The 27,633-nt window shown below is 38.9% G+C and overlaps 1 protein-coding gene across 21 annotated transcripts in view; it reads right to left on the minus strand.

The window, feature by feature from the left end:
* Positions 1-27,633, minus strand: part of adgrb2 (adhesion G protein-coupled receptor B2) — a 280,363-nt gene that overhangs the window by 181,223 nt on the left and 71,507 nt on the right. For all 21 annotated transcript variants that reach the window (XM_008421604.3, XM_017307460.2, XM_017307459.2 and 18 more), the window contains one exon: positions 9,725-10,628. In XM_008421604.3, coding sequence (XP_008419826.1) covers positions 9,725-10,628 — 904 coding nt within the window. The remainder of the gene's footprint in view (positions 1-9,724; positions 10,629-27,633) is intronic.

Here is a 27,633-nt window from a genome sequence, read left to right on the forward strand (position 1 = left end):
AATTGTGTTTTTTCTGTTTTCATTGTACAATTGCAGACCTCCAAAGCTTAGAATAGGTAGAGACTCTTGGATAGTGACAAAGAGATGAGGAAAATACCGTTTTATATGAACATGTTTTATGAGAAACAATAATGAATTTACTGCCGTTGTTAAGCCTTAAGGTTAACGGCGAAGAATTGGAGTAAGAATTTATTGTGTTTACCCAGAATTCTCCACAGGGCATGCTTGTCAGCGGGGAAGCAGTGTTGTATCTTACTTTTATTCCTAATGTGTATCATTGAAGCAAGTCAAACTGCTCGGAGGGGATTTTGTATCCACATGCAAGTTTCCTTGTGCGTCTTTTTCCCATTTCCAAAGGCTCGTGTCTATTCAATATCTTAATTAATATTACAAATGGTTTGCCGGTTTCTGCCATGGAAGGTGTTGAAATTATTCCACACTTTGGAGCTGTCGTCCTGAGAAAATGGCGACACAAACAAAAACAATATTTTCTCACACAGGTGAACCATGGTTCAAGTCTCCACACATGGCTGCTTAAATCAAACTTGCTCCAAACGGGATGTCACTACTTTGTTCATGCTGAATTTCATTCTTGCCAATACACTGACACATTGGGTACATGTGTGAAAAATCAGTGAGCAATATCAGAAAAATATGCATATATGTCTACTTTTATTATTTGTTTCTTTTTTCAAACCTCTGGAGTGGGGTTCAGTTAAAATATCAACTATGTGAGAGATTTGCACAATCTAAGGTTGACAGTTGAGCATTTTGAAATCAGCACGTAACTGCAACTTCGAAACAAATACATATGCTTGCTCGCACACACATACACACACACACCCCGCACGCACGCACACCCATGCACACACACACCAGCACATTGAAAAATGCAGGCCTTTCACAATTGTGTCACATCACTGAGGGCACAGGTGCACTGTGGGACGCCCGTCTATTTTCTGCAGTTAATCGATCACATGAACTCAGTGGAGCTTGACTGGGAGTCAGTGGCCCAGAGAGTGATATAAACTGTAGTAGTGTGAGAGAGTGTGTCTGTGAGTCTGTGTGCTGCTGTAATGTATCTCTGCATTCCGTTATTATGGAATTGCCCTACATCCATTCAAAAGCTACAAGAGCCTTTGGAGACGCATTGTAGCTCTCAGACATTTTTTTCCATCTAGTCTTTCTCTCACATCATATATACTGTGTCAGATGCTCTCCTCCTTCACATATGCACATCAATGCATGCATGCAGTCTCAAAGGCTACTGTCTCTTGTGGATAGCTAGTTTGCCCCACCGGTGCTTCAACCAAAACTTGTCCGCTTCATCTCCTCAAATGTTAATCCAGACGTCAACTCTCCATTTGAAATCTCCTTCCTTTCTCTGTTTACTACCATTCACTGTTTACCTTGATACATGCATTTTTTTTGCTGGACACAGGTGTGGTTCAGGTGTTGTAGCAGTTCAGTGTCAACCCTTCATTTCATGCTATTCTGTCTACCAGTTACATCCGTTGGGGTCTAAAATGCATGTGGAATTCTGCTCTCCCTGTAAATGAATTGAATATATTTTACAAAGCTTACGTGTTTGAAGGGCCAAAAGTAAGCAGTGTGCAGCCCACTCAGCCGAGAAAAAACAGGAAACTCTTTGGGCAACATGCAAAATGCTCTGTGTGCAGAAACACCAAATCTGCACGTTGTCAAGAAAACTATGCCTTTGGTGACAGCATCATGTGGCGATGCCTTTCTTGGTGGTTAGCCAATAACCACTACATCAAAGGTTGAGTTTGACTTAGAGTCTGAAGTAAGTTATGTTGTAGAGGTACTTATAAAGACTGACATAAAAGCTTAAAATGGGACAAAGTACATGCATGGACCGTATGGAGTATTAAGACCAGTTACCTCAAGTTTCCTTTCCAGAAACTCAATGTTAACTTGCATCTTAAATTGATTCTCCCTGCCAACCTTTCAAAAGAAGCTACATGTTCTGATTCTCATTAGGAGCACAGATTCTTGAATTTTCCAAAATTGGTGCCTTTAGGGCAATTTTCTGTTATTTTCTTCCTTTTAATCCTGCTTGTTTCAGTCAGTAAAATACAGCTTATGAAAACGTTCCTCCAATAACAAACACAAAACAACAGCAACAATCCTGCGATCTTTTTAGGTTTTTGGTGTTACGCAGGCACACATAGTGCTACTGTATTGCAGAATGCATTTTAAGCTATGATGCTGGTACTGTACACTGGAGCTGGGCAAAGGGTTCTGTTTAACGAAAGATATGTGCTGTAGTTTCAGTTTACCTTGATTTATGACATTTTTAATAGCATCCACAGGAAGTTGGCTCATGTGCTGAAAACCAATCCATTCTGATACAAAGCAACCTGTGGAGAAACCAGGAAAGGATGAGAGTTTGCGTGTGTGTGCGTGCGTGTGCGTGTGTGTGTGTAGGGACCTCTTCTGGAGCATAAAGGGGCTCAGTGCTGAGTGAGAGAGCTATAGCCGAAGAGTACAGAATACTAATTCTGCTGCCACAGTCACCCTGAGTAGTCCTTTAAACACACACACACACACACGCACAACCCCCCCACACACACACACACACACACCACAATCCTAGTCCATTCTTTTTAGGAAAAATCTCCACAGCAACTGTATTCCACATCGCACAATTACTCTTTGTCAAAAGAAATGGGCACGTGTGTGCACTTCCATTTTTCATTTTGTCTACGTGTGTTTTGGTAAAGGCTTATCAAAAACACCTGTCTGCACCCAGCGCCGGAACAGTATGAAAATAAAAACCTCTCACCCATGCTGCTACAGACACAAACAATAAAATTCACACTATTCTCTCTGCTCTAATTAACAGTGTAGCTGTTGGTATTCCACGAGGAGAAGATGAGCCGCATGTGTGGAAAAGAGTGTGAGAAAGTGTTTGCAAGTGAGCCACTACTGGGCTCCTGCTCAGGGCTGGAGAGATTTGGCCCCAAGAGTCTCCGAAGTCCTAATGAATTCTCTCTGTGATTCTTTTCCTACAGACCCTAGTCTGCTGTGTCTATACTGCCCTCAGTAGTGTACATATAGGGCAATATACAGTCCTGTCTGAGTGGATTAAAAAGAATAATTAAAAAATCCCAATTAACCAATGCAAGTGTTTTCCATAATATTCAAGACAAGCATTTAGCTCTTCTGCTTGCATGTAGACTTGGTTTTCCAACAGGACAGCTGCATAATGGAGCTGAAACCTTAGTAGGAACATAATGTTTACCTTTCAATAACTCACACGTTTAAATTGCAGTAATTTGACAGTTCTAAATGGCATTAGCCATTTAGCAAGCAATAAAGCCGAGTGTGGCCAAATGCTAACTTACAAAAAGGTACGAGCTATCTACCAGGTATGGTAGATATCTTATGGTGTTTCACAGCACAGTTGGGATGCTGTTAAGTAAAACAGGAGCCAGGGGAGTTTCAACTTCTGATCCTTAAGAAATCAGAAGTCACATATTTTGTGCGATATGCTTTGTTTATCTGAAGTGAAACCCAAGGGGTCACAATAGTAAGGCTTTGCATCACTAATCTTAATGAAATACCATGATGGCAACAAGAAAACTTACAAAAATAGAAAATGTACTCTTGACTGACTGCGGTGGTAGATACCGCCACATAAGGGACTGGATGTTCAATTTTATTATTATCGAAGAGGTTTATTCACTGAGAAACAAAACTAATAGTCTCGAGACGTTTCTTGAATAACGTTTCCTAATCTGCGCTAGAAAAAAAATTGACACAATTACTTCTACAATTTATTACAGAAACAATTTCAAAGTTTCAAACTCTTCACAGCCTCTTCCACCGGGAGCAGAAAGGGGTGACGTCCGTGACTTTCACAGTTAAAGGGCTCTCTGTATCCTGGTTCAGATCATAGCTTTAACCTTGTACATCCTCCGGTTCTCAATCACCACGACAAAAAGGGGCGAGTGTAGCATCCATCATCCATCACTGTGACAGCAGCAGCACTGATGTGTCCACCTATTCTGTATGCGCACATGCATCCCAGTGCATGAGCAATATAATGAACAATAAAGAAAAGGGATAAATATCCTACAAATTTGATCACAGAAGTGGTTCAGATATAGAGTGGATTGTATTTCTTGATTAACTCAAATCCAGTTTGGTTCCCTGGGAAGACTGTGCCGAGCAGCTCTGCCTGCACCTCAAACGTTGGGGACCCGTAACAGCTGTATGCACCGAAGGCTTAAATGGTTGAATTATGCAGCCATGTATAATATATAAAACATGAAGTATTGACGGTTGCAGTCTGTGTTACCCATGGAACCCGAATATACTGAACCACCCAATATATTCTATTTCACAACCTTTACCATAATAAGAAACTCTAACGGTGGACACCACCTAAACGGAAATATCCTTGAAAAGGTCAAAAAAAAAATGTTGCAACACTATTAAAAATAGAAAATTAGAATCTGTCTAGAAGTTTCAATTCTGTCTTTTTTTACAAGTTTAGAAAAGTTTAAAGGTTCAGCCTTTGTATCAGCATATAAAAATAGACCAAGTGTTTCCATGTGAAGAACAAATGGTACTGTGGAGAAACAGGCAAATCAAATCTAAATCTGTCCTGGAGAGACAGACGGTGGAAATATTAAACTAACAGAACACCCAGATGTGGCAGACATGCCACTTTATGTTTTCCACCTAACATGATCTAATTGAGGTTATGAGTTTATAAAACAAAGGCGGTTGCATATAAAGCAAGAGTATTATTTTTATTTCATTGTCTTCCTTCTCTTTTTTTTTTTTTTTTCGTTCTTGCAATACCACCACATTCAGCAGGTGGCACTGTCACCTCAGAAAATGTTGTAAATACCAACTGGTTGATATGTTTTATGTACATAGATGTAGAAAATGCAAATGCGTCAGTATCTACTTTGGTCTCTGATGCACTGGTTATGGTTTCCTACCTGATTTTTTTTTTCCTGAAATATTCATGGCTCAAGAGAAGAGATAGTTTATAACCTCCGTTATACATCACCTTAAACCTCCTAATAACGAAGTCAGGTACAAACATTCACGATACGCAGATAAGTGTACATAAATGAAGCATTTCTGAAATAAATTAAAATAGAGATGAAAGGGTAGGATAAAAATAGTCAGCTTGGTTTGCACAGTTTCCATTGTGCGTTTTTTCTTTCTCCTTAACATCTAATGTATATGGAAATGAAAACGTGTTTGTTTATCCATATTGTATTATATATATTATATTATAGGTCTCAAATAAGTCCGGTGTCAGATAAGCAAATAATTTTGATGGACAGAAACCTAGAACCTCAAACTAAAAACATCGCAGATAAACTGCAAACTGTCATGAGAGACATTTATTTCAAATATGTTTTCTATTTTTCTCCAGTGGAAAGATGGACCAAAATGCTTCTGCATGTAATTCTCCTTATTATAATCATTTTCTGCAGGTACAAAGTGTTTATGTTTCCACAGGTCGCCCACAGCTGTGCCAACTATAATTTTGTCATTGTAAAATTTAATTCAGCGCAAGTAACAATTCTCATGGTTGATAGATTTACTCCGGTTTCCTCCCACAGTCCACCCAAATGCATGTTAGTTTAATTGGATATTCTAAATTGTTCTTTAGAGTGTGACTGTTTTGTTTGGTTTTGGTAGGCGGATGGTAGAACTGGGCATGTCGACCTGTATATCAGTACCATTCACACCAAGGTTAAGTATTGGTATCAGATCAACATTTGCAATTTCTCTTCCATGGCCAGAAAAATTGCTCAAATTTCTTCGCCAAGATTAAAATGTCAATTATGCATTTTTTAACTTCGAGAGCAGTACTCCATACCATATTTTAATGTTTGCATTCAGAACGTCTGCTTTTTTTCAAATGTAATGTGTTTAATTCCCTCACCACTGCAGATTCACTCCAAAACTGTCTGGGCAAACAGCACACCTCGCTCTCTCAGCTTTCACAGTTTAATCTGTGATCGGAGTTGAAATTTTAATTTTAGCATACCGATTAAGCCATTATCTATGCAGGCGGCTGAAAAGATGTCTTACTGAAGCTCAAAAATGTACACTTATTTAAAGATGTATGCCTCGATTATGAAATATTAACATGACTGAATATGGTTACGCTTTTGTGTTAACTGAGGAGAAAATGGCGTTCCAATTAGGTTAGATGCAGATTACAGACTAAGTTATCCTAAAAACATAATAAAAAAAATACATTGGTGTGTTTTAGAAATTTGAGAGAATTATTTTTACTTCTATTCTGTCACAATGCATTAAATTTTAGTCAGTTAATAAAAACAACATTTTTCCATAAAAGTTTTTTCTTGTATTTTATCAATCATTTAAAGTCAAATCACCGAATTATTCAATGATAATGACATTTCAAGAAAATAGTATCGCCGATACTATCAGAGTTAGTATCGACAATGCAAGCCCTGTATTTAGTTGGTACAGGAGCAACATCAAAAGTATTGCACACCTTTAGCAGATGAATGCATTGCTAACAGTAAATATAAATTTTACTAAAGTGAATTATCTAAGCACAAACTATGTATCCCTTGTATTTTCTTTGCAAAGTACTCTATAAGGAAAGAACAACTCCATTGGATGTTTCCTTTTGCAATTTGCCACAATTTAAAACAGGTAATCTGGTCAAAAGGAGCTAAATGCAAACTTCCTGGCCAACCTGTAAAATGCTATATGTGGCACAAATAAAACTGCATATATTTAATCCCCACTTACAATCCCCACTGTAAAAATCGCAATGGCAGCAACAGTGAAGCCTGTCGAAGATCATTTTTCGAGCTTTTTTCCTTTTTAACCTCCTCTCATTTGAGTCAAAGTATTATTCTTGAATACAGATATGTAAATCAATTGTAGTATTTTCCGTTCTATAAGGCGCACCGGATTATAAGGCGCGCCTTCAATGAATGGCCTATTTTAAAACATTTTTTATATATAAGGAGCACCGCATTATAAGGCGCATAGAATAGATGCTTCAGTTTGGGTTGCCAATTTGTTCCGTACTCTATTACACATCCACATTTGTAAAGAAGTGGTCCCCGAGTACTTTATAAAGTAGGCTGCCCCAGTCATTGTTTAATTCACGGTGTTGGTGTTGCGATATTGTGCCCAACTGCTTTCTGGGTAACACAGACCAACCGACATGCTGCCGCCGCAGTCTCTGTCTCTCTTTCCCCACCCCTCCGCCCCCCTGGCTTTAAATGTATTATCAAACTTTGTTAACAAACCAGCGTTCTGACAACTATCCCAGCATGCACCGCGCACTTCTTCTTCTACGGGGGAAAATGAAGTCGGCGGCTGCTTACCGTAGATGCTAGACCTGTTGTGGCTCAATATTGGTCCATATATAAGGCGCACCGGATTATAAGGCGCACTGTCGGCTTTTGAGGAAATTGAAGGTTTTTAGGTGAGCCTTATAGTGCGGAAAATACGGTAAGTATTAATCATTAATCACTAAAGCTTTTGTTCATTGACAGTTGAGATAAAGATGGATCCATATTAGAATAATAATAATAGAAAAAGAATCAGCAATGAAGACAGAAAAGTGAACACAGGAGTGTGAATTTATGTGCTGAATGATGTATCTGGTAATAAATCAGCAATAAAAAATTAGCTGCAGATATGTGTCACTAGCCCTCCAGTTGATAAACACATGCCAATTTGCATCTGTAACTACCTCTATCAGCAATGGATCATTTATGATTGTGCTTCTGTGCTGTCATACATGGCAACAGCTTGCATCAAAATCATGTCAGACTTGATGGGTGACGGATTTATCATTACAATCATTCACATTCACCCCATCTCAGGCGAGTTACCGTCAGGCCTACAGATTGCATAATTTGTTTGTCAGATTCCATCCATCCATCCGTCTGCTGCTCATCTCATATTGGGTCGCAAACATAAGTTCTGTCAGTTTCGTGTCTGGCCGCCCCCAGGTTCTCCTCAAAGTGGGACATGATGTTGAAACTGTGAACTCCCCCCCGCACCACCCCCTAGAAAGCATCCTGATCAAATAGCTGAACCGCCTCAACTGACTCTTCATCTTGGAAGAGCATTGGCTCTACTTCCAGATCCCCATGGATGATGGAGCTTTTCACCATATGTCTAAGGGGGCGGCTGGCCATCATACAGGGAGACAGCTCTTTTCAAGCCTGTATCTCACACTTGTTCTGATGAACCATATCTTAGCACGACTGTTTCAGAAAGTAAATGTACATTTATCCAAAAGAAACTTTCACGGACACCCTTTGGTTTCACAATTTAAAATGTATTCCTGAGCTCAAGACACAGAAGAACAAAAAACTTTTAACATTTAAGCTCAGCTAAATGTCTCTTGCAGAGACAATGAGACATCGGATAATGAGGATCTTGCAACCTGATGTCCTTTTCTAAGGCTTGACCACACCCTTAAGGCCACCAAGGCCTCTATGAAGTTCTGGCCAACTAGTGAGAGATAAGAGCAGATAATAAATCCAGGATCAAGACATATGATTTAGTTCCTTAGCAACTCGGTGAACTGATATGATTCAGACCTTTCCTGTTAGCACAGAGTTGCTATATCGCTACCACATTATACTAAAGTAAAATAGGGGAAAGACTATCTCACCATCAGTTATTTGTCTGCCTCCTTATTTCTCCCTTTGTGAGGTTATTAGATGATATGATCTCCAGCTGCATAAAGCCTAAACAAAAATAACCTTCCTAGAAGCTAGACGAAACTCTCCCTGGAGTTCTGCGGATGTGTTTACTATTCAGGCCAAGTTTTGCAGAGGTATCCTGGTTCCACATAGATGTGGTTGCTCTTAAAGAGGCCTGGGAGTTTCTGTTCAATTAGAGACAAAGAAAAGACAATTCAGAATATCCTGTATATTAAATATATTCATCCAATGTGATTTTAATGGAATAAATAACCTAGTGGTAGTGATGAAGGCAAATGATTAAAGAAGCTTCAGTGCACGCGCTTGTCACTTTTCTGTTTCTGCAAACCGATTATTTATGTACATTGCTTAAGGCACATGAGAAATTATGCAAATGAAAGAAGCAATCATCTTGTGTATAAACGGATTATCTGCTTCATGTTCAATTTATTGATGTATAAATGACCATTTGCGCAAATTTGTGCCCGTCGTTGCGCATCTGATCCCCTCCGCACTGTGTAAACAGACCGTTTCACACACTTGTGCCGCACGCACACAATGATGTGATGCCTGTAGACCGATATAGGAGCCACACCTCTTGCCCACATGGGGGAATCTCTAAAATATAGATCAAAAGGCAGAATTTCTGTCAGGCATTACTAATCTTTTGATGAGAGGTTTAAAAGGCTTCCTTTGAACTGCCTCAGTTCTTAATTAAAGGGCAACACGCACAAGACAAAATTCAAATAATAAATTCTCTATCAAGCAGAGAATTTTGACCTCCCCGGGGCGATATAAAAAGACAGGAAAACAAGAAGGACTTCTCACGTCTGTTTGTCGAGTACACAGGCAAACAACTGCACACATGAGATAAAAAAGCCCTTTGAATATTAATGTTCGGTCAACCACGTGCCATTTCAATATGTATCAATGCACGTTGCATTAAATAAAGACCTGCACAGAACCGATATGAAAACGGTGTAAGCGAGACAGAAAACAAATTGGATCATAAACCCTACCTTGCCTGACGTCTCTCGGTGCTATGGCGATTGCATCGTTGGAATGAAGTTCGGTTACACAGCAGTCATCAGGGACGAGGGAACCGTTGCTGAAACTGTGAGGTGTCTCCGGAAGTAGTGGAATCGGCGGCGCCATGATGTTGTGATTAGGACAAATGCAGCCCGTTTGCGTCATCCCACAAACATCCCCGTCAGAGGTCTCCTGGTTCCCAGTGGGGTCCGTCCGCAGACACTCCTCAAACCAACGACAGAGCACGCCGCAGGTGAACTGACTGGAGTTCTCGTTGTTAATGAGCAATACCTCCACCAGCCTCTGTTCTGCCAATTCCTTTGTTACCTGAGGCTCATCTGCAGCAGGGTGTCTCGTCAGACATAGCTGAACAAAGTTTTTATCAAACTGCAGGAAGGAGTAGGGTCTGTCTGAGTTCAAGGGGCTGCCGCATAGATCGATGGTCTCCTGATCCCTGGCTGTTGCCGTTTGTAGATGGAGAGGGCAGCTTTGATTGGCTAGGTGGTGGTCAAGGGAAAGGAGCATGGGGTGGTGCATTTGGCAGATGACAGGGTTTCGGGTGAAGCGGAGGTAGAGGGAGTACTTTGTAGGATCTGGATTTTCCAAGGACCACGAACAACCAGGTGTCCTGAAGGGAAAAAGCTCCCTTAGGGAGAAAGAACCATAGAGCACCCCTGCTACAAGGCTGGAGCATGGTGAGGAGACGGGTGAGGGGCCCCCTTCTGCCCCTGTGCTGGGGATGCTTTCGGCAGCCCCATAGGCAACCTCAGGCAGGGTAGAGAGAGGAGCTAGAGCGAGGGCAGACAGAGCAGCCAGGGCCCCAGCCACGGCCAGGAGGGAGGACAGCACAGACAGACACACCCCACCAGCAGTGTTCATCCTATGACATTCGTCCTGCAGGGGGAGAAAGAAAAGAGAAATGATCAACATCGGACCTATTTGGTAGCATCCGTATACAAAACTGACAAAAATCAACATGACATAGACAAAAGACAGACTCAAATGTGTTATACAAGTCGATACTAAAGTCGCACGTCTGGTTGAAAGCGTTTCTCGAATGATTTGTGCATCGCCTCAGAGGATTACAAAACCAACTTTATGACAGCAGTTCTCCTGAAGTTTTTCAAACGCACAGACACACAAGAACTGTCAAAAACACAAACACATCCCTGCTGGGCTGGATTAAAAGGGCTGATGACTTGGCTGTTGAGACATGCACTGTGGGGCCTGCTCTACCCTTTCCTGCTGATATGTGCGCGTGAACAGATTTGTGCACACAAACAAACTCCCATGCACACACACTCCTGTCCCGCTGAGCAGCTCCCCTAAGGTTCTGGCAAACTATTACCATCACTGACACAGTGAGGGTCCGCCAACAGCCTGATTTTGACTCACAGAGTGTGCACACACAATACCGAAAAAGAAAAAAAACACGGTCTCTGCATACAATATTTTTCTTCAAGCTACTTGAAGAGTTACTACTCTTGCCGTGTGTCTACTCGATCACGCAAGACATACGAAGCATCTTGGCAAAAACGCAATTTCAGGAGGTTTTGCGGAAAATGGGGCATTCTTGCCTCAACAAGCAGTACCAAGCTGAGAATAATGTTCATTTCTCCGGAATATTGGCAGTGAAATCACACCCCGGCAGTTCCTCAAATATCTTAAAGCAATTTAAATGTTAGAAATGAAAACATAACTTCCATAATTTAAGTATTTTTATTTAAATGATGCCTACATTTTGATTATTCCTCGTTTCTGATTTTAAAATTCTCTCACCTTACTAGAAATGTTTTCATATTAATAGAAATGAACAGAAGAATAAATGCTACAGCGCGCAAAGGTATCAATGTCTCCATTTTTCATTTTAAAGCTTCACAAAACAATAAAAACCCAGAGATCATTTTATGATATCTATTGGTGATGTACACATTTTGTTGCCACTGCTAAGTTAATATTAAACAACACTTTGTAACACAACCATCATCGAAATGGAAAAGATTGCTTCTACCTTCTTGAGCCACAAAGCTGTTCTAATAAGTTGTAGCTCCAACCATGTCTAGTGGTGCGTCTTTTAATTTATTACTTATTTAAAGTTGAAAGAAGCAACCAAGGTTACCAAATATGATATCTCTATAAAGACACCTAATTAAAGAAGACTGTGTGCGTGGCTTTCAAGCTACTTCCCTCTTGTTCCTAATTAATGACACACACAGTGTTAACCAGGATTTTAAATAAGAATCTCCAGAATTGCAAACATAGTTCACAAGGTCTAGGTAACACACAGCAATGACAAAACGAGAGCACTGAAAGGCAACTGTGTCTCCGATGTAGGAGGGGTAAGTTATGGTTAAAAGTCCATTAAAGGCAGCCAAAAGCTGGAGTTGAGGAGGAAGATTTAAAGGCAGCAGAGCATTAAAGGGACTGTAATTAAACAAACTACTAAAAAAGAAAGAAAAAAAATCATTGGAGATTTGCATCACTCACTGTAAAAAAAAAAAAAAAAGAATCATCTCCTATGGGGTTTGAGGCATTCTGCTGATGTTGACTCAGAGTGATGCATGAGCATAAAATGCTTTACAATTATGTTCAAGGACAGCTTGTTGATGTAGAAGATGTACATTATTCTGTCATGAAAAGGTCATGGAGAAGGTGTTTAAAATGAAAACTAGCGCACATTGTATGTTTCTAAATTGGTTGGGATTGGTTGAGAAAAAGGGGGAAAAAAACTACTTTAAATGCATCTTTGAAAATGCATTTTAATTTAGGCTCTTTTTTCTAATTTAATCTGTTACATCGGATATAATGGAGAGGGCTATGAAGAAAGAATCACACAGGCCAATGGACAAGCTTAGGCTGTATGGACTCACCACTTGTCAAGATAAACCGAGGTTTTAAAAGTTATCGTTATCAAAAATCAAATTTTTCATCAAACCGCTCAATGACTTGAAGAAGTTATTGAGTCATTCACTGCAAATCAGTTACTCAATGCAAACTGCTGGGTTTCTTTATTCTGTAAAGTTTAACTAGTTTGTATAATAATAGTGTCGCATATTAATCTAAGTTTGATAGGTAGGATCAACTGGAAAATAAGTACTTGGAATCTGTCTGATTGGATTGCATTGACTATTTGTAAATTGCTTGAGATGGTCTACAAATTAAATTGGGAATAACCAAGTCAATGTTCAAAATAACATAATTGTAATAATGAATACACTTATGGGGGTCTGTAGCAGAAAACACAGTTGTTACTTTTCTGGTTTACATATGAACTAATACATTATACAAGTTTGTTTAAAATGTTTTAAGTAGACATTGGTTATTAAGCCATAACAATTCCATACTGATGTATGTCTACTAATGTGTAGTGAGTGTAATTTTTAGAAACTATATGACTTTTATTTTTTATAGTAATTTTAAATTGCCACTAAATTGGCATTTCTTTCTTGTAAAACAAAATTTAAGGATTTCATTTCTCAATAAAAAAAAGTGCAAATGCTTTAAAGCAGAAACCCAAAAAAAGAACAATTTAAAGAAGAAAAAAAAGTTCTAACTTAGTGAATAAATAATTAAATAAAACCATTAAAAATTACCTAAATCCACACAAGTAGAAATACGTTTAAAACATGTTTGCTCATTTTCAGAAAATCTGAAAGTTTAGTTTCTCTTTCCCTGTCCCGCTTTAAATCCTTTGATGTAAAGACAACATGGAGGCCTACATATGTAGCTGTTACGACCTGCATTTATGTTTTTTCAGCGCCTGTTTTTCCTTCATTTCAGGGTCCTGGCACTGTTTCGAAAAAGCTAACCCACTGCATGCTGTGAGCTATGCTCCAGAGCATCATGCTACTTTGTAAAACAAGTTCATACGGTCCTCCAACTTCAAAACAAATATGGCGTGACATCATACATCCACAGCTGGTGACACAGTTACTCACGTTGCAGTGTGTCACAGAAATGTTGCATCAAGCTATTCAGTGGGAATATGACGTGCTGTTCTATATGACTAAATAGTTCCCTTGTTTATGGGCAATACATTGCCCACCGTCTATGCTCAGTTTCATCTTATTCAACTTTTTTTTTTATATATATTTACTGCACTAAAACTCAGTGTTTTTCGACAGAGTTTAAACTTGAATGCAGACTTAGTAGTGCAAAAAAAAAAAAAAAATGCATTTTATGGGTGAAAAAAAGTCCGAGGCGTTAAGCAAATTGTTTTTGGGACAATGAACAATGAATATTCATAAAGGCACATACTGTGTAAGAATAGGTCCTAAAGGGCTGCCTTCACGAGGGCATTCTGTCCCACTTCATTTCTAAAACAGCTCTTCACTTTGGGCATCCTTAAATATTCATCATCTTGGATGTCTGCTTTCCCCTCCTTCCACCTTGACATTAATGGCATTACCAAGGATGGCGAGCTCTTTCTCTGTCTCTCTTTGCTTTGCATGTCTTTTTGGCTTTGGCTTCAATTTTTTGATTCACTGAGTTGAAAACATTTTTTTTTGTATATATTATTATTTATTTATTTTGTTTCCCCACATGCTACATAAAATTTATGAAAGACAAAAGAGGCCTGGAAGCACAGCTTAAAGTATCACCCTACCACAGAGAGCAAAAAAAACCCAAAAAACTCTCATTTATCTTTAAAATATTTGAAGTTACCCTTACGGAAAGAACACGTATTTTCACACGTGACATGAATGAATTGATTGCAAACGGCGTACGCACGTGAACTCCCATGTTGAAGCCCATTAAATAAAGTCAACCGCTTATAACATGATGAGGTATTTCAGACAACTACTTAAAGCGCTTTAAAACATGGCGCCTCGTTCACCCAGCCACACTCAAAGATTCATATACTTGTATGCAGATGGGTAGCATTTTAGAGCCTTGCCACACACCACTGATATGTTTTGGAGGAAATTGGAATCAAACTCAATAACCCCAGATACCAGAAAACTCATTTTTCCTCTGAGCCATAGCTATTAGAAATGATAGCCCTGGGATTATGAGGATTTGAGGCAATTCTTGCCATACAAAGGAGGATCTAAGATATGTATAACAGGGCTTAAAGTAAAAAAAAAAAAAATCCTGAGCCTGAAACTTATAGTGGTGATAGAAATGAACTATACCGTTGCTATTGCAACAGTTCAATAAAAAGTGTCTTTGAATAGTGCAAACAATTGCTTCTAACAATACAATTAACAATACAATTAGCTAAACACTCAAACTTAAATAAGACTTCGGGACATTTCAACTCAAAACAAAAGGTAAAATGTCTGTGCCTTACAGGCAAAAATTCCTCAACATTAAATAAGAGTCCTTTCAGTCAATGTTTTTGCAAGTAATTTAGAACATGCAACATTACCAACTAAATTAGTTTCTCAGCATTTTTCGGTATTTTCACAGGTGTCTATGAAAAATGTAATGAACATTCAACTTAAAATTGGTAGGCCTAACAGCTGCCAGTCAAAGTGGAAAAATATTCTTGTTCTGTGCCATTTTCAAGTTGTTAAATATTCCACAAAATGACCAGATAAAAGATGTTCAACAATGTCAGTTTAAGCTTTGATCTATTTGCAAAACAACTGAGCTCTGTAACATTAAAACATGGACACAACTGTAACTACATTAATCATAGCTCTTCTTCTCTTCAGTGTTTCTGTCAGTTTCTGGTGGTGCAGCTCTGTGCTGCCTTCAGGAGAATGGGGCATCAGTGTATCATCCATAAAACTTCACCCACATGGCATTTATTGTGCAAACCAGAGCTTTCAACGGAAAAACAAAAGTTCCAGATCATTTTAATGCCATACAAATATGAGACAGAAACATGGATTATATATTTATATAGACCTGTCTATTGATTTATAGATTAATAGTTTTACTGGACAGAAATTACAAAGAACAAATCTGGTTCTTAATCAAATCCTAATGAGTCAAATTGTCATGAGGCTGATGAGTCATCAGCCTCATGACATTAACACTGACATGAAAAATAATATTGAAGAAATAAATATATCAAATCTAATTAAAAACATAAATAAGTGATAAGTTATTTACTGTTAGGGTCTGTAAGATATATTTATTCTCAGTATTAGATGTGGTCTCAACAAGCCCCATGGTATTTCAATAATATTATTTTACCTTTTATGTTAAAATAGTGTCTGTTTATTCTTGCCATACAATCCTCTGTATTAATTATTGCTCAAAAGGTCTTGCCATTCATTCCTCTGTATTTACTTTAGTTTCTTAGTTTATTCTTGCGTTTTGTTCTTCATTCATTTCCATTTAGTTTCATTTGATTAGTATTATCTTCTCTTGGTTTATTGCTATGTCCACTCTAGTTTCTTTCCTGTTGCTAGATTTATTTGATCGTTTATTGACGCTCACCACCAGTAATCTTCACTCATCACCTGCTGCGCCCCCTAATCCTCATGTGTTTCACATCATGTGTTGATTTTTCACTGTTGAGCGTCGGATTCTCTGTTTTAATGCCATAATTCACATCTAGTTCGTCGCTCCGTTTTATGTGCCGCTTCTCCTGTTTCAGAGTTTTGCGCAATGTGCGCGCCGTTTTTTTTGTTTTGTTTTTTTTAACCCCATATAGTGTGCAGCGGTCAGGAAGCGTATCGATGGGGAAAGGCAGACTGACATAAATCTCTTAAAACAACGGAAACAATTTCTGCATTCTGATTATTGAAATTTAGAAGTGCTGTTGTACCGTTGTTCTATTACCCCCGTTTCATAACGAACCACTTACAGCTCCGGTGTTAACGCTATAAAATGAACGCTCTCTATCGAGGTATCACCCATGGAGGGATTTCTTTATTTAAATGGGTTCATTTTTCAGAGGGATACACAGTGAGGGTATCGTGATTTTAGTAATTACATGTTTATAAGAGCGATTTTCTGTTGTGGAAGCGGGCAGCATCCAGACGGAAATAAAACACTTTTTAATATAAGTTGCTGCTTTGACTTGATCACAGAACTGCCAAAACATACGTACAAAAACCCTCAAAAAAACATAAAATATTTGAAAATCAGACAGCAGGCAAAGTGAATCTCAGCAACGTCATCAGCCGGTGTAAGGCTGACCTGATGCGGTGAAGTTACTGGTAGCAGGAGAACGGAGCTGCGCCAAGAAGCTACAAACACTGAATAGAAGAAGAGCTGCCAAGCATGATTTAATGTTACACAATACAGTTTTAGGAAGTTGCTCAAAGTCTAAACTGGTATTGTTGTGATTGTAAGGTGTAAAGTTAACCTTCGACCAAACGCCCCCCAAAGGAATCCCAGCGCCCCTCTTTTGTAAAAAATTTCCGCCAGCTTCCCGTCGTGTCCCCTTTCCTCTAGCCATGCCCAGCGCCACTGGTTTTTAATTCCTTTCTCAAGTAAACGTGTTTCTTTACCGGGTGAGACAAACTCCATCTTCTTTCATATCGCATTTGATTTAACCGCTGAACCGAACGCACGCGCTTCTTTTCTACAAACCGTTTTACAGTCATTGGTCAAGAACACGGGAGCTAGAATTCTGATTGGCAGACATCTTTGTCTATTATCTACAGTTTAGTTGAGGCGGGCCGTTTGGTCCAATGTTCACTTTGCTTGAGATGCCGGAAGTCTGGCCCCCAGACGGAGCTCTTTAAGCCCTGGTATAAATATGATCCTTCTTCAGAACACTTTGATGAAACTATGTAAATTATAAAACAGGGGCTGCAAACAGTTCTTTAAATTGAAGATAATACTTTTTGACACTGCAGTTTTCTAGACAATAAATATTTCTCCCAACACATCTATTTCAACAGGAAAGTATACACTGGGATATAAGCCTTCTCCTTTGACCGTCTGCCATTATATTATTTTAAGATAAAGATCTCCTTAAAAAAAAAAAAAAATGGAGTGGACGGTTTTCCACATTTTTTCTCATAAACAGATGTTTTACATGTGGCAACTTTACTGTGTTAAAAAAAAATCACTGGTGGAAAGATAAACGCCAAATTAAATACATTTCACCTCTGGCATGGTTTCCAATTTTTCCACATATTTTAAATTATACTATGAAATAACATCCGAAACACATGCGTCACATGTGGAAAACGTAGTAGTAATTACCGTGCAGTCATATGTGAAGCACATGTGATAAAAGCTTCCAAATTGCAATTTACCTGTGTAGTCTGCGCATGGGAAAATTGTAGGGAAACAAATCTGAACGCCTCCCGTGAGATCAGTGTTTTACCACTCGTGTTTCAAATTTAGAAATCGTTGTATAATAACATAGGAAATATGTTTAAGATGTGAAAATCACAGTGCAAAGTCACATGTGAAACACACCTGTTGTTCAAGTGGCTATACTATGATTTTCAATTATGTTGTGATGCTCGCTGGGAAAAATGTGTTTCAACTCTGGATATTATAGTGTGAAATCATATGGAAACAAATATCAAGTCAAAAATTGAGCCACATATGTTTTAAATGTGGAAATCATACTGCGGTGTTGAATACACCAGGGACACATGCCTCATGCAAGACATTTTCAACATGTGCATTTTTAGGTGTTTTCAAATTCCTTTTTTTCAATATTTAAATTCCAATGATGACCTCATTTTTCACAAAGCTGAATCTGTTGCCGGTCATATTTGTAAACACTGTTTGTACAAAAAGTTGAATCCCAGCGTTTCTTCCCGATGGAACAACCACAAACTAAAACAATATGTTGTTTTCCATGTGCCTATTTATGGAAGCGCCATAGTCTGGGTAGCCTACAGTTTAAAAGCTTAACCAGCTTCTGAAATGCCACAGCGGCATGCTGGGAAACCGCAAAGCGAGACACTTGCTATGACTGAATACTCGAATGCTTCCAGGTTGTGTTTAGGGATCTCACACTTCAGAGAAAGTAGATGCACTACTGAACTCCCACTGGAGCTTTTCCACTGTGTACAGTGAAACTGGGGCTGACTCTACAAAAAACAACTTGAAGTCAAACCTTGTTTATTATCCTTAATCTTGCTGATACTCAGGTTTGGCAATTCCGATTCGATTCAAAAATACTGCATTAATCCCCACAGGGAAATTAAACGTAACGCATATTATCCAGGATGCTGATGACTGTGTGCAGGACGGATCTCCTGTTGTGTTCTCTCTCTGATAGAGCAGCAAAGAAATCCGCTAGCTCGGTGTAGTCAGCTTCTTGTCCAATCTTAGGCGTTTCCCACAATTTGGAAGCTTTTATCACATGTGCTTTACATACTGTATGACAACACCCTCAGTGTATCAAGATCTGCGTATTTCAGCAGCGAGCTTGGACTTGAAAAGACATAGGGTCAACTCATTCCACCAGCTTTCCTAGTTGGGTTCAAAAATGACACGCGCGGCAGCATCAGCAGCAGCTTGAAAACACGACAAAAAGAAGCATAAAATGTTTGATTCTTAAACATATTTGAAAGCGTAAATATTTTTAACATCTGTAACTGTACCAAATATGCAATAAATTAAACGTATAAGCATTAAATTTGAGAGTTTTCGTTTACCACCTGTTTTACTCAGAAATGAAAACGAAATTAGCTTACCACAAAAAGCATGTCTCTGTGCTAAAAAAAGCTGATTACAAACCAAACCAAATTTAAAGCAACATACCAGGGACCTAAACAGTTTGACAAGTTTACACTCATGAACTGAAGTAACTGCTCACCGTGCATGTCTGCTCTACTCTCCCACGCATTGACTCTGACAAAGGACCGCACGCTTGTCCTAAATTCCCAGTCAGTTCCATTAAAGCTACATGTACGGCTTACCGAGTCGCCCCCTGCTGTCTGAAACAAGTATCTTCAAACAAGGCTAGCACCATGAAGAGAAAAGTATGTATACTGTACATTTACTCCTTTCTGATTGTACTGAAAGCAGATTCGGATGAACATAAAAGTAACAGTCACGTTGTCATAAAAACTACAAACACGATTATTTTCTTTTGAAGCAAATGGTGCTCAGCTCGACTATCACATGCTGCAAATTGTCTCCTGTCAGGTACTTGTGTTCAGAACTTTATAGTGAACAGAACACAAATCGCACTAGTTGCTTCGGTGCTATCCAAACATTTTTTTTATTTCCGGTTTAATTGGATTTTTGTTGGTAGATCACACAAGAATCATATTTAAAAGTCTGCTCCATGACTCTCGAAGTGCAGGCAGAAATAACTGACGCCATGATAATGTCTAGGATCGTGAAATTCTGTCTACGGTTGTCAGTTTGATTCCAGGTTCTCCCACAACATGCTGACTCCACGTCATGTTGTGAATCAGCCAGTGTGGTAATGGGTGGATGTGACATGTAGCGTTAAAAGTGCTTGGAATAGCTAGCTAGACTAGAAAGCATGATATAAACAGAACTCTATAAAAGCAGTGCAAATGCAACTTGACAAGCTTTTTCCAGGGTTTTTTTTTTTGGGTGTTTTTTATATTGCAAGTTTCATGTGAAACCATCAAACATATGGAAATATGTTTACACTTTCAAGAACCACAATCCTAATGTCAACTGAGAAAAATGCTTGAGGCTGAAACAAATTGGGCTTCCAAAGTGTTAACAAAAACTGTTTTTGTTTTGTTTTGTTTTCTGAATAAAGACACTAATCAAAGTAAACTCTGTCATGTCAAATCAGGGATATGTGCTAATCAAATAAAAACTACTCAGCTCCAAGAAAGAACTCCAGACAATTAACATAGGACAGAAAAAGTTTCATGAAATTTATTTGACTTTATTGTCAGTGTTAAATTTGGATGGCTGATCAATTATATCTAGATTCATCATTGTAGTTAAAAAAATAATTATAATTTGAGATTAAAAAAAATAAATGAATGCAAAAACAAAACTGCATCTCATTTCCTCTTCTGTTTGCTAAACATAACGGTGGCTGTATTAAGTAAATAATGTTTTTTTTTAATTCTTCACTTAATTGGGCAAGTCAAAATCGTCAAGCACAAACAAGGAAAACAATAGTTTTGTAAACTTTCTGTTTATTGTTAGTAAATGAGCTATTCTTGTTTTCTTAAGAATTAGTCAAGCTGTAACCACCATTTATATATTTCATCCGAATGTCTATGTGGTCGTCTGATACAAAGTAACATATAGTTGTGAAGGAAAAGAAAAATAATCTCCATATAGCCTCCCCCCTCTAGCAGAAAATAATCTATGAGATTATTTGCCAATAGATTAAAGCCACACACTGCATATAGGTCCTTAATGGAAGTATGGCAATAAGTGAGGCACTGTTGAAAGAAGAAGTCCCATTTAAATGTTGTCTCAAGCTATGTAAGGGACGGCTTGACGGATCAGATTGGACAAAAGTAAACATTTACACCTTGTGCAAAACACTGTAAAATTTATGTGGAGGAAAACTAACACCCAAATACCCCATCCCTCCTCTGACACATTGTGGTGGCAACATCGTGGACATTCAGTTTATTTTTTGTTGTTTATTTCTTTACCTTTGACTATAAAAGGACAGCTGAAGTGTATTTAGAAATGTAATTAAAAACCAAAAAATTAAGATTTTCTTGTCTTTTCTGTGCTGCCTGAGCTACAATCTCTACATCTCAGTCCAAACACCTAAAAGCAATCGAACTAGTAATGGCGTCGTCATACGCCAGCAAATCCACGTATAGCCACACTTGAAGCCAAACATGCGCTTGCCAAATTAAATGCTAACGGAGTGTTATCAAAAATGCAATCTGCATTCTTTTGCCAAACGTTTTGAGTCTCTCCAACAAGTCACGAAACATCCCTCTCTCTCCCTGTAGTCTCTCCATATAGCCTCTAGCTGAAGATTCTCAACTCTGCCCCCTCTCATCTTTCAGTTTGAGCCCCTTAAGAGAGCTCATCCTCCCTCAAAGTCAAACTTAATTTGTTTACTTAAGTCCGCACACATCCATGGCAACTCTGCTTTAAGTCTGTCATCTGGATAAGATCTTCTATCTGTAAACCAATATGGAGAAAAAAAAAATAATGTGCTGCATCTGATTTAGCACGGTTGACATTTAGAAAGTAAGTCGTATGTCCTTTCATCAAAATTCACTCCGCTGCGCCATCAAGCCTGTGCTTTTTCACTTTGTCTTATCGGTTATTCGCAAATGGCAGATGAGCTGAGTGGGTCTCACGCTGTGAAATGAGACAACAGCTATAAACCCCTTGATCACAGAAAAAGGCTTTCTCTTTTGTCTCTGAGTAACGGCGCATGTGACATTCCCTCGCATCACATCGCACCCATGAACCCCCTTCCATGCACTCGAGTCCTTTTAACATGTGGCGCATGTGGAGACGAAAGAACAAAGTGCAAGTCATCAAAGTGTGTGATGAGAGTAAGCAAGAGATTCAGTAAGTTAGGGGGGGAAAGTGGGTTAAGAAACAGCTTGAGGAATTCAAGGGAATATTAGACGCTTTTTGGAGATTCGTGTGGATTGAGAAATGCAATTTTGAAAAGACTGAAATGAAGAATCACGACTCGCCGTCGAATCGCTATCACTCTCCCTTTCAGATTTCTGATTAGATTAATGTGTTTTATCTCACGTTTCCTAAGAAAGTCAATGAACTTGGATAGAAAAAAGCTCGAATAGCGACTATCGTCATTGACTTTGTGAACTACTTTTGTCATTTCTGTAATTTATACGTAGCACTCACCAGACACTGGTCTGCTTCAAACGGACCTTTCATGCAGGTGTGAATACACTCAAGCATAACGAGCAACCAGACTTAGATCCACTTTTCGAGGTGGTCTCAGTCTGCTTCCAAATTAACTGTGGTGTGGTTCACCTCTTGTATGAATACAGACCGCCATCAGTCTGTACAAAATGCGTAAAAATATACATCTTTTAGGACTTCACGAGACATGGTTGCTCGGTATTATGATAAAAAATGAGTGCCACCCCCATTATTTCTGTCCAATAGGAGCACAGATTATGATTCACATGACTTTGTTTCCAAAATTACTGTCTGCTTGCAAAAAAGAACAATCTGATAGCAAGCTGTACCGAACAAAGAGAGACAAAAAAGTTACATTTGGTCTGGAAGAAACAAGCCGACCAAAAGAGTTTCCTGGTGTGAGTACACCATTAGTGTTCATTGTTCTGCTAGTTATTTCATGTTTCTGTGATGTCATTGATCTAATCGCTTCGGTTCCTAGAAACTGCTCCCAAATCAGCTGGCAATCATGCTGTAGATTGTATCTAGCTGTGTTCCAAATAACAAACGCATCACCACAGTATGTAAGCTTCTTGGTTTCTTCGTTTCTCCCCTGGATCCCACTGTTGCTGTGGCCCTGGTGCTTGTTTCTCTTACATGTTCAGTTACATCACTATATACAATATCCATCATGCACCTGCCTCTGCACTGGTGCTATTTGAACACACACCAACTATGACACCAAATATGACAGAAGAATCCAGCCAGAAAAAGAATCTATCACACTTTTTGAGTATTTTCGGTAGGAGGAGGAGGAAGAAAAAAGTCTAGTTGAATGTTTTCACCCAGCATTCAGTAGCTGAGCCAGACTTTTTCCTGGCAGCCCCCTAGCCCAAGCCTCAGCTCCAGTGGCCCCAGCAGTCTCGCTCTCACATCCCCCTCTGGAGGGTTTGGTCGCTGATGCCTTCGCTCTGCCTTCGCCTGCGTGTTTCCGCCGAGAACCAGAGTTCACTCTTCGTCTCCTCGGAGCCTACTCCTCGCCGCCTCAGAGGAGGGCTCTCAAGATCCTGCCTAGGCTCTTTACAAACCCTGGTGCGGGTTCCTCTGAGTTAAACTCCAAAACCCGCACACAGGTTCTTGCGGCCACACAGTCGGCCTCCAGAGAAGCTTCTCTCTGGGCTCTCCCTACCATCAAGCCAACTGCCAGAACAGTTGTTTTGATTTTCTGGTAAATTTGCTTCAAAGACCATTTCCAGATAGACAATTATTTATATTTTTTTATTGCTTTCTACATTTAAAAATTCTCTCATTGTAATCATAGACTTTAAATAGTTGGGAAACAACTTTATAACCCTGCCCCGATGGAAAGGCAACAAGTGTCACCTCAACCTTGATGTATTTCTTCCTTTTCATTGTGTTAACAGTCACTTTAATACTCAAGATGAGCAAATCCAGCTTTTAAAAAGGTGGTTACAGTTACTGATGGTCATATAATCAAGAACCTTTGTACCTGACCAAACAGTAAACAGTAAAGTTCAAATTAGCTGATTATTTTTGCTGCACCTATAAATTGATCTATGTTGTGGCACTTTATTTCTGTAAAACACAAGCAACCATTTGGATTTAAATAATGCAGTTGGATGTAAAACAATAGCCACGCATCAACTGTATTACAAACAAAAATCCAAACAAAGAATAAAACACACATCACGGCAAGTTGATTTTATGTAGTTCTGAAGTTTCCCACCATTCTGCACAAAACTATAGCTCCAACAGGACGTTTCCCAAAGCTGTAGAGTTACGTTCTTCTTCATTGCTGCTCATTCTTCAGAGAAACTCATTGCTTGCAGGACTACGAGATCACTGTCATTCTGCTCCAAAACTTGAACGCACGTGCTCCTGGTGCAGCTCGAGATTAAACTCACAAGTTTTGCTCCTCCGCACGTACGCTCGGCCATCTGAGAGAAGACGGCATGTCTGCCGGTAAACAGCGATTGTTGAAATGTTTTTTGACGAGCCAGTCAACGAGTATAGTCTGTTGTCAATCAAACCGCTACCGCACAAAACGCAGCTTGGCGTGGCTTATACAACCCTTGAGGTGAGTATGAGAAACGAGGAAGAGCCGCGCAACATCTGCTAATAGAGACAAATCTGCCTGGGGCAGAACCATTTAAGTCTGCCTTACTAGAGAAGTGGTTTTTGAAATCAATCAAATATATTTAAATTGTTTCAAAAAGCAAAAGTTCTCACTAGATAAACTTTAGTAGATGGTCAAAAGTTTATTTGGTACCTTTCAATGCGCACCACTAAGTTACTAATAACTGGTAAATTCATACTGCAATTGTTCTTTTTTCCAAGAACATTCACATAATGAAAGTTACGGTTCTTTTAGTAAATTACAAATTCATCCATTAGGATCATGCTAGGCCAGAATTGACATTTCTCAAACTGGCATCCTTCAAGGCAAATTACAAATCAATAACTGCAATACTGAGAATCTAAATTATAATATTTTTCAAATTTCAAGAGATGATATTATAGAGTAAGATCCTGAAACAACTTATTTTTCTTACTACCATTTTTTATTTTATTTTATTTTATTTTATTTTATTTTATTTTATTTTATTTAAGTGAACACTAGTTTTACTCACAAATCAATTTTGAAATCGATCACGACATCCCAAAGTGGGGAGCATGAAGTTGTCCAGAATGCTTTTTGTGTGCTGAACCGTCATGTGTTCTTTTCACTGGCTGCAAGAGGCTGAGCACAACTGCTGAAAAACAGCCTCACACCATAATCCCCTCTGCACTAAACATTACACTTCACAGTCAGTGAAGTATCATTTCCCCAGAAACATCTAAAACCGGAGTGCATCCCACTTGGTGATTTAGAGTTTGGATGCAGTTGCTTAGCCATGGGAACCCGCTCCATAAAGCACTATAAGCACTGCTAATCTGACGGCTAATCTGAAGGTCAGATGAAGTTTGAAGGTTTGTAGCGAATAACTCTGCAGAAAGTTTTTGACTGCTTTATATTTGACTGCTTTAACACAGTACACGGGCTGTGCAGAACGCTCTGGATATCATGTCATCAACGGGTGAGGCTCACCGGCAGAAGTGCTAGCCAGCTAGCGGGGATGGACATGAAGTGGTGCGGTTAGAGATAAAAGATGGTTGCAGAGCCCTTATCAAGGTGCAGATTAAAACAATTACACCACCGCTGCCTTTTTCCTGGTTATCTTCTGGATAGGTAAATTATAGCTACAAATACACAAGAGGCATACATAACTGCAGTACTCAGCTTTTGTTTTTGACTGGCTTCGTAGATACCTCTTAGGCTCGCTGCAAGAGACAGATGCGTTGGCGATGCTGGCAACTGCCAGCCTTTTGTGTGGATTAAGAAAAAGTGGATGGACTGGAAAACTATTGAGATGGAAGCTCAAAGTACATTTCTAAAATCTCCAAGACAACTATTGCACACCAGCAACCCTCCCGACCCCACTAACGGACAAGGGTGCAAGAAAATGGATGGATGGATGGACAACTATTGCACTTTCCATATATCACAGGGCTACGCGTTTTTGAAATTTCATCTCAATGATGATGAAAATGATACAAAAAAAGGTTCCTTTTTTTAGATTTTGTTCTTAACTAGTGCTCTTCAATCAAGGCAAAACACACAAACCACTCATTGCTTTGGATTACTGGCCGCTGTAAAAATAAATCATTTTTAAATACCAAATTCAAAAGTATAGAATTTTTCTAGATGCATTAAGTTTTCAGGGTTTTATCAATTTTCATTCGTTTTTTGCTGGAAAAATTGCGTAAGACAATCCACTTCAGTGTATGAAATGATTGCAGCGAATGTACAAAGAAAAAAAAAATCAATTAGCAGTCTTTATACATTAATTTGTTTACACAAAGCAAAATGTTTTTCCAATAAAAACTAATTAAGTAACATTTAATAGAATTATTTTTCATGCGCTTAAGCCGTACTGGAATTGAACATGTATTTACATGTATTTAATGCAATCAAAACCTGGTTTTCAATAATAAAAAAAAAATGTTGCAGCAAAAGAAGTCATTGGTTGTTTCACGTGGATGGAGCTAATCATAGGCAAACCAACAGAGTAGAAACATTTTCTTGTTGCTGCAAATTTACGCTTTTTTTTCTTTTCTTTCTCTGTATAGTGCAGGCAATGTCTTTGGCTTGCTAAAGATTTGTAAAACACTTTAATTTATTCCTTTTCTATTGCGGGAGGAAACTTTCATGCTTAAAGAATTGCTGCCGTTATCCAACAGCGAATGTGAAAGCGAAGTATTTTTCTCCCTTTTCTTCCTCCCCCAGTCTGTGTAGTCAGAAGATTAACTTGGATTCACATCCTGCCTTGTTTTTTACTGTTCCAGTTTAAACTTATTGTAATTGCTCTGACCATAGGCTCTCCTTCCTCACACCAAGACTGGACAAAGTGTCAAGTTTCTTGAAATAATTTCCTGACTTAAGATCAACACCCATCTGCCTTGCACATCGTCTTTGAACGATGTACGGCAATTTCGCCCGTATGAATAGATGAAGGTGCAATCCCGTAAAGGCTTGAGGCGTGTGAAGGAAGAAAAGCAGACACTCTGGATCTTGATCTTAACAGTCATGTATTGACAATGTTTCGATTGTACTAGACAGAATCTTCAAGGATTAAAACCATTTTAATAAATCTTTCCTCCCATCTCCTCTTGTCCTTCCTATTTTGAAAAGCTGCTAAGGACAATCAGTTGGAAGTTCCACGTCACTGTGTCTTTTGTATTGAGTGTAATAGATGGATGGATGGATAGACAGAGGGATACAGGTCTGTTCTATTGTAAAGCAAGCTGTCCTCCTCTAGGGCATGTAAGACATGTTTGGCAAGAGCAAAAGGTTTATCTAACTGACCTGCCTGGCTGTAAATAAATTATTCTAATACACAGAGTGCTAAGCAGGCACTTATTTGGCAAGGCCAGACTGAGTGCAGCTAATACTGTTAATGGCTGTCGGAGAATAGTGAAAAAAAAAAAAACATGTAGACTAGCGCAGCAGTTTAGCCATGCCAACTTAAGAATAACATAGGAATCTAATGTAATAATCAGCTTTAGTTTTGAAAGGCCCTATGTCCAGAGAACAGGAATACAGTTGGAGTTCAGGGCTTTTATATACAGACAACAAACAGCTGATTTTTTTTCTTCCCATTAGCTCTAT

Source organism: Poecilia reticulata, chromosome 11, assembly GCF_904066995.2.
Source record: "Poecilia reticulata chromosome 11, P_reticulata-male-v2, whole genome shotgun sequence".
Classification (NCBI taxonomy): domain Eukaryota; kingdom Metazoa; phylum Chordata; class Actinopteri; order Cyprinodontiformes; family Poeciliidae; genus Poecilia; species Poecilia reticulata.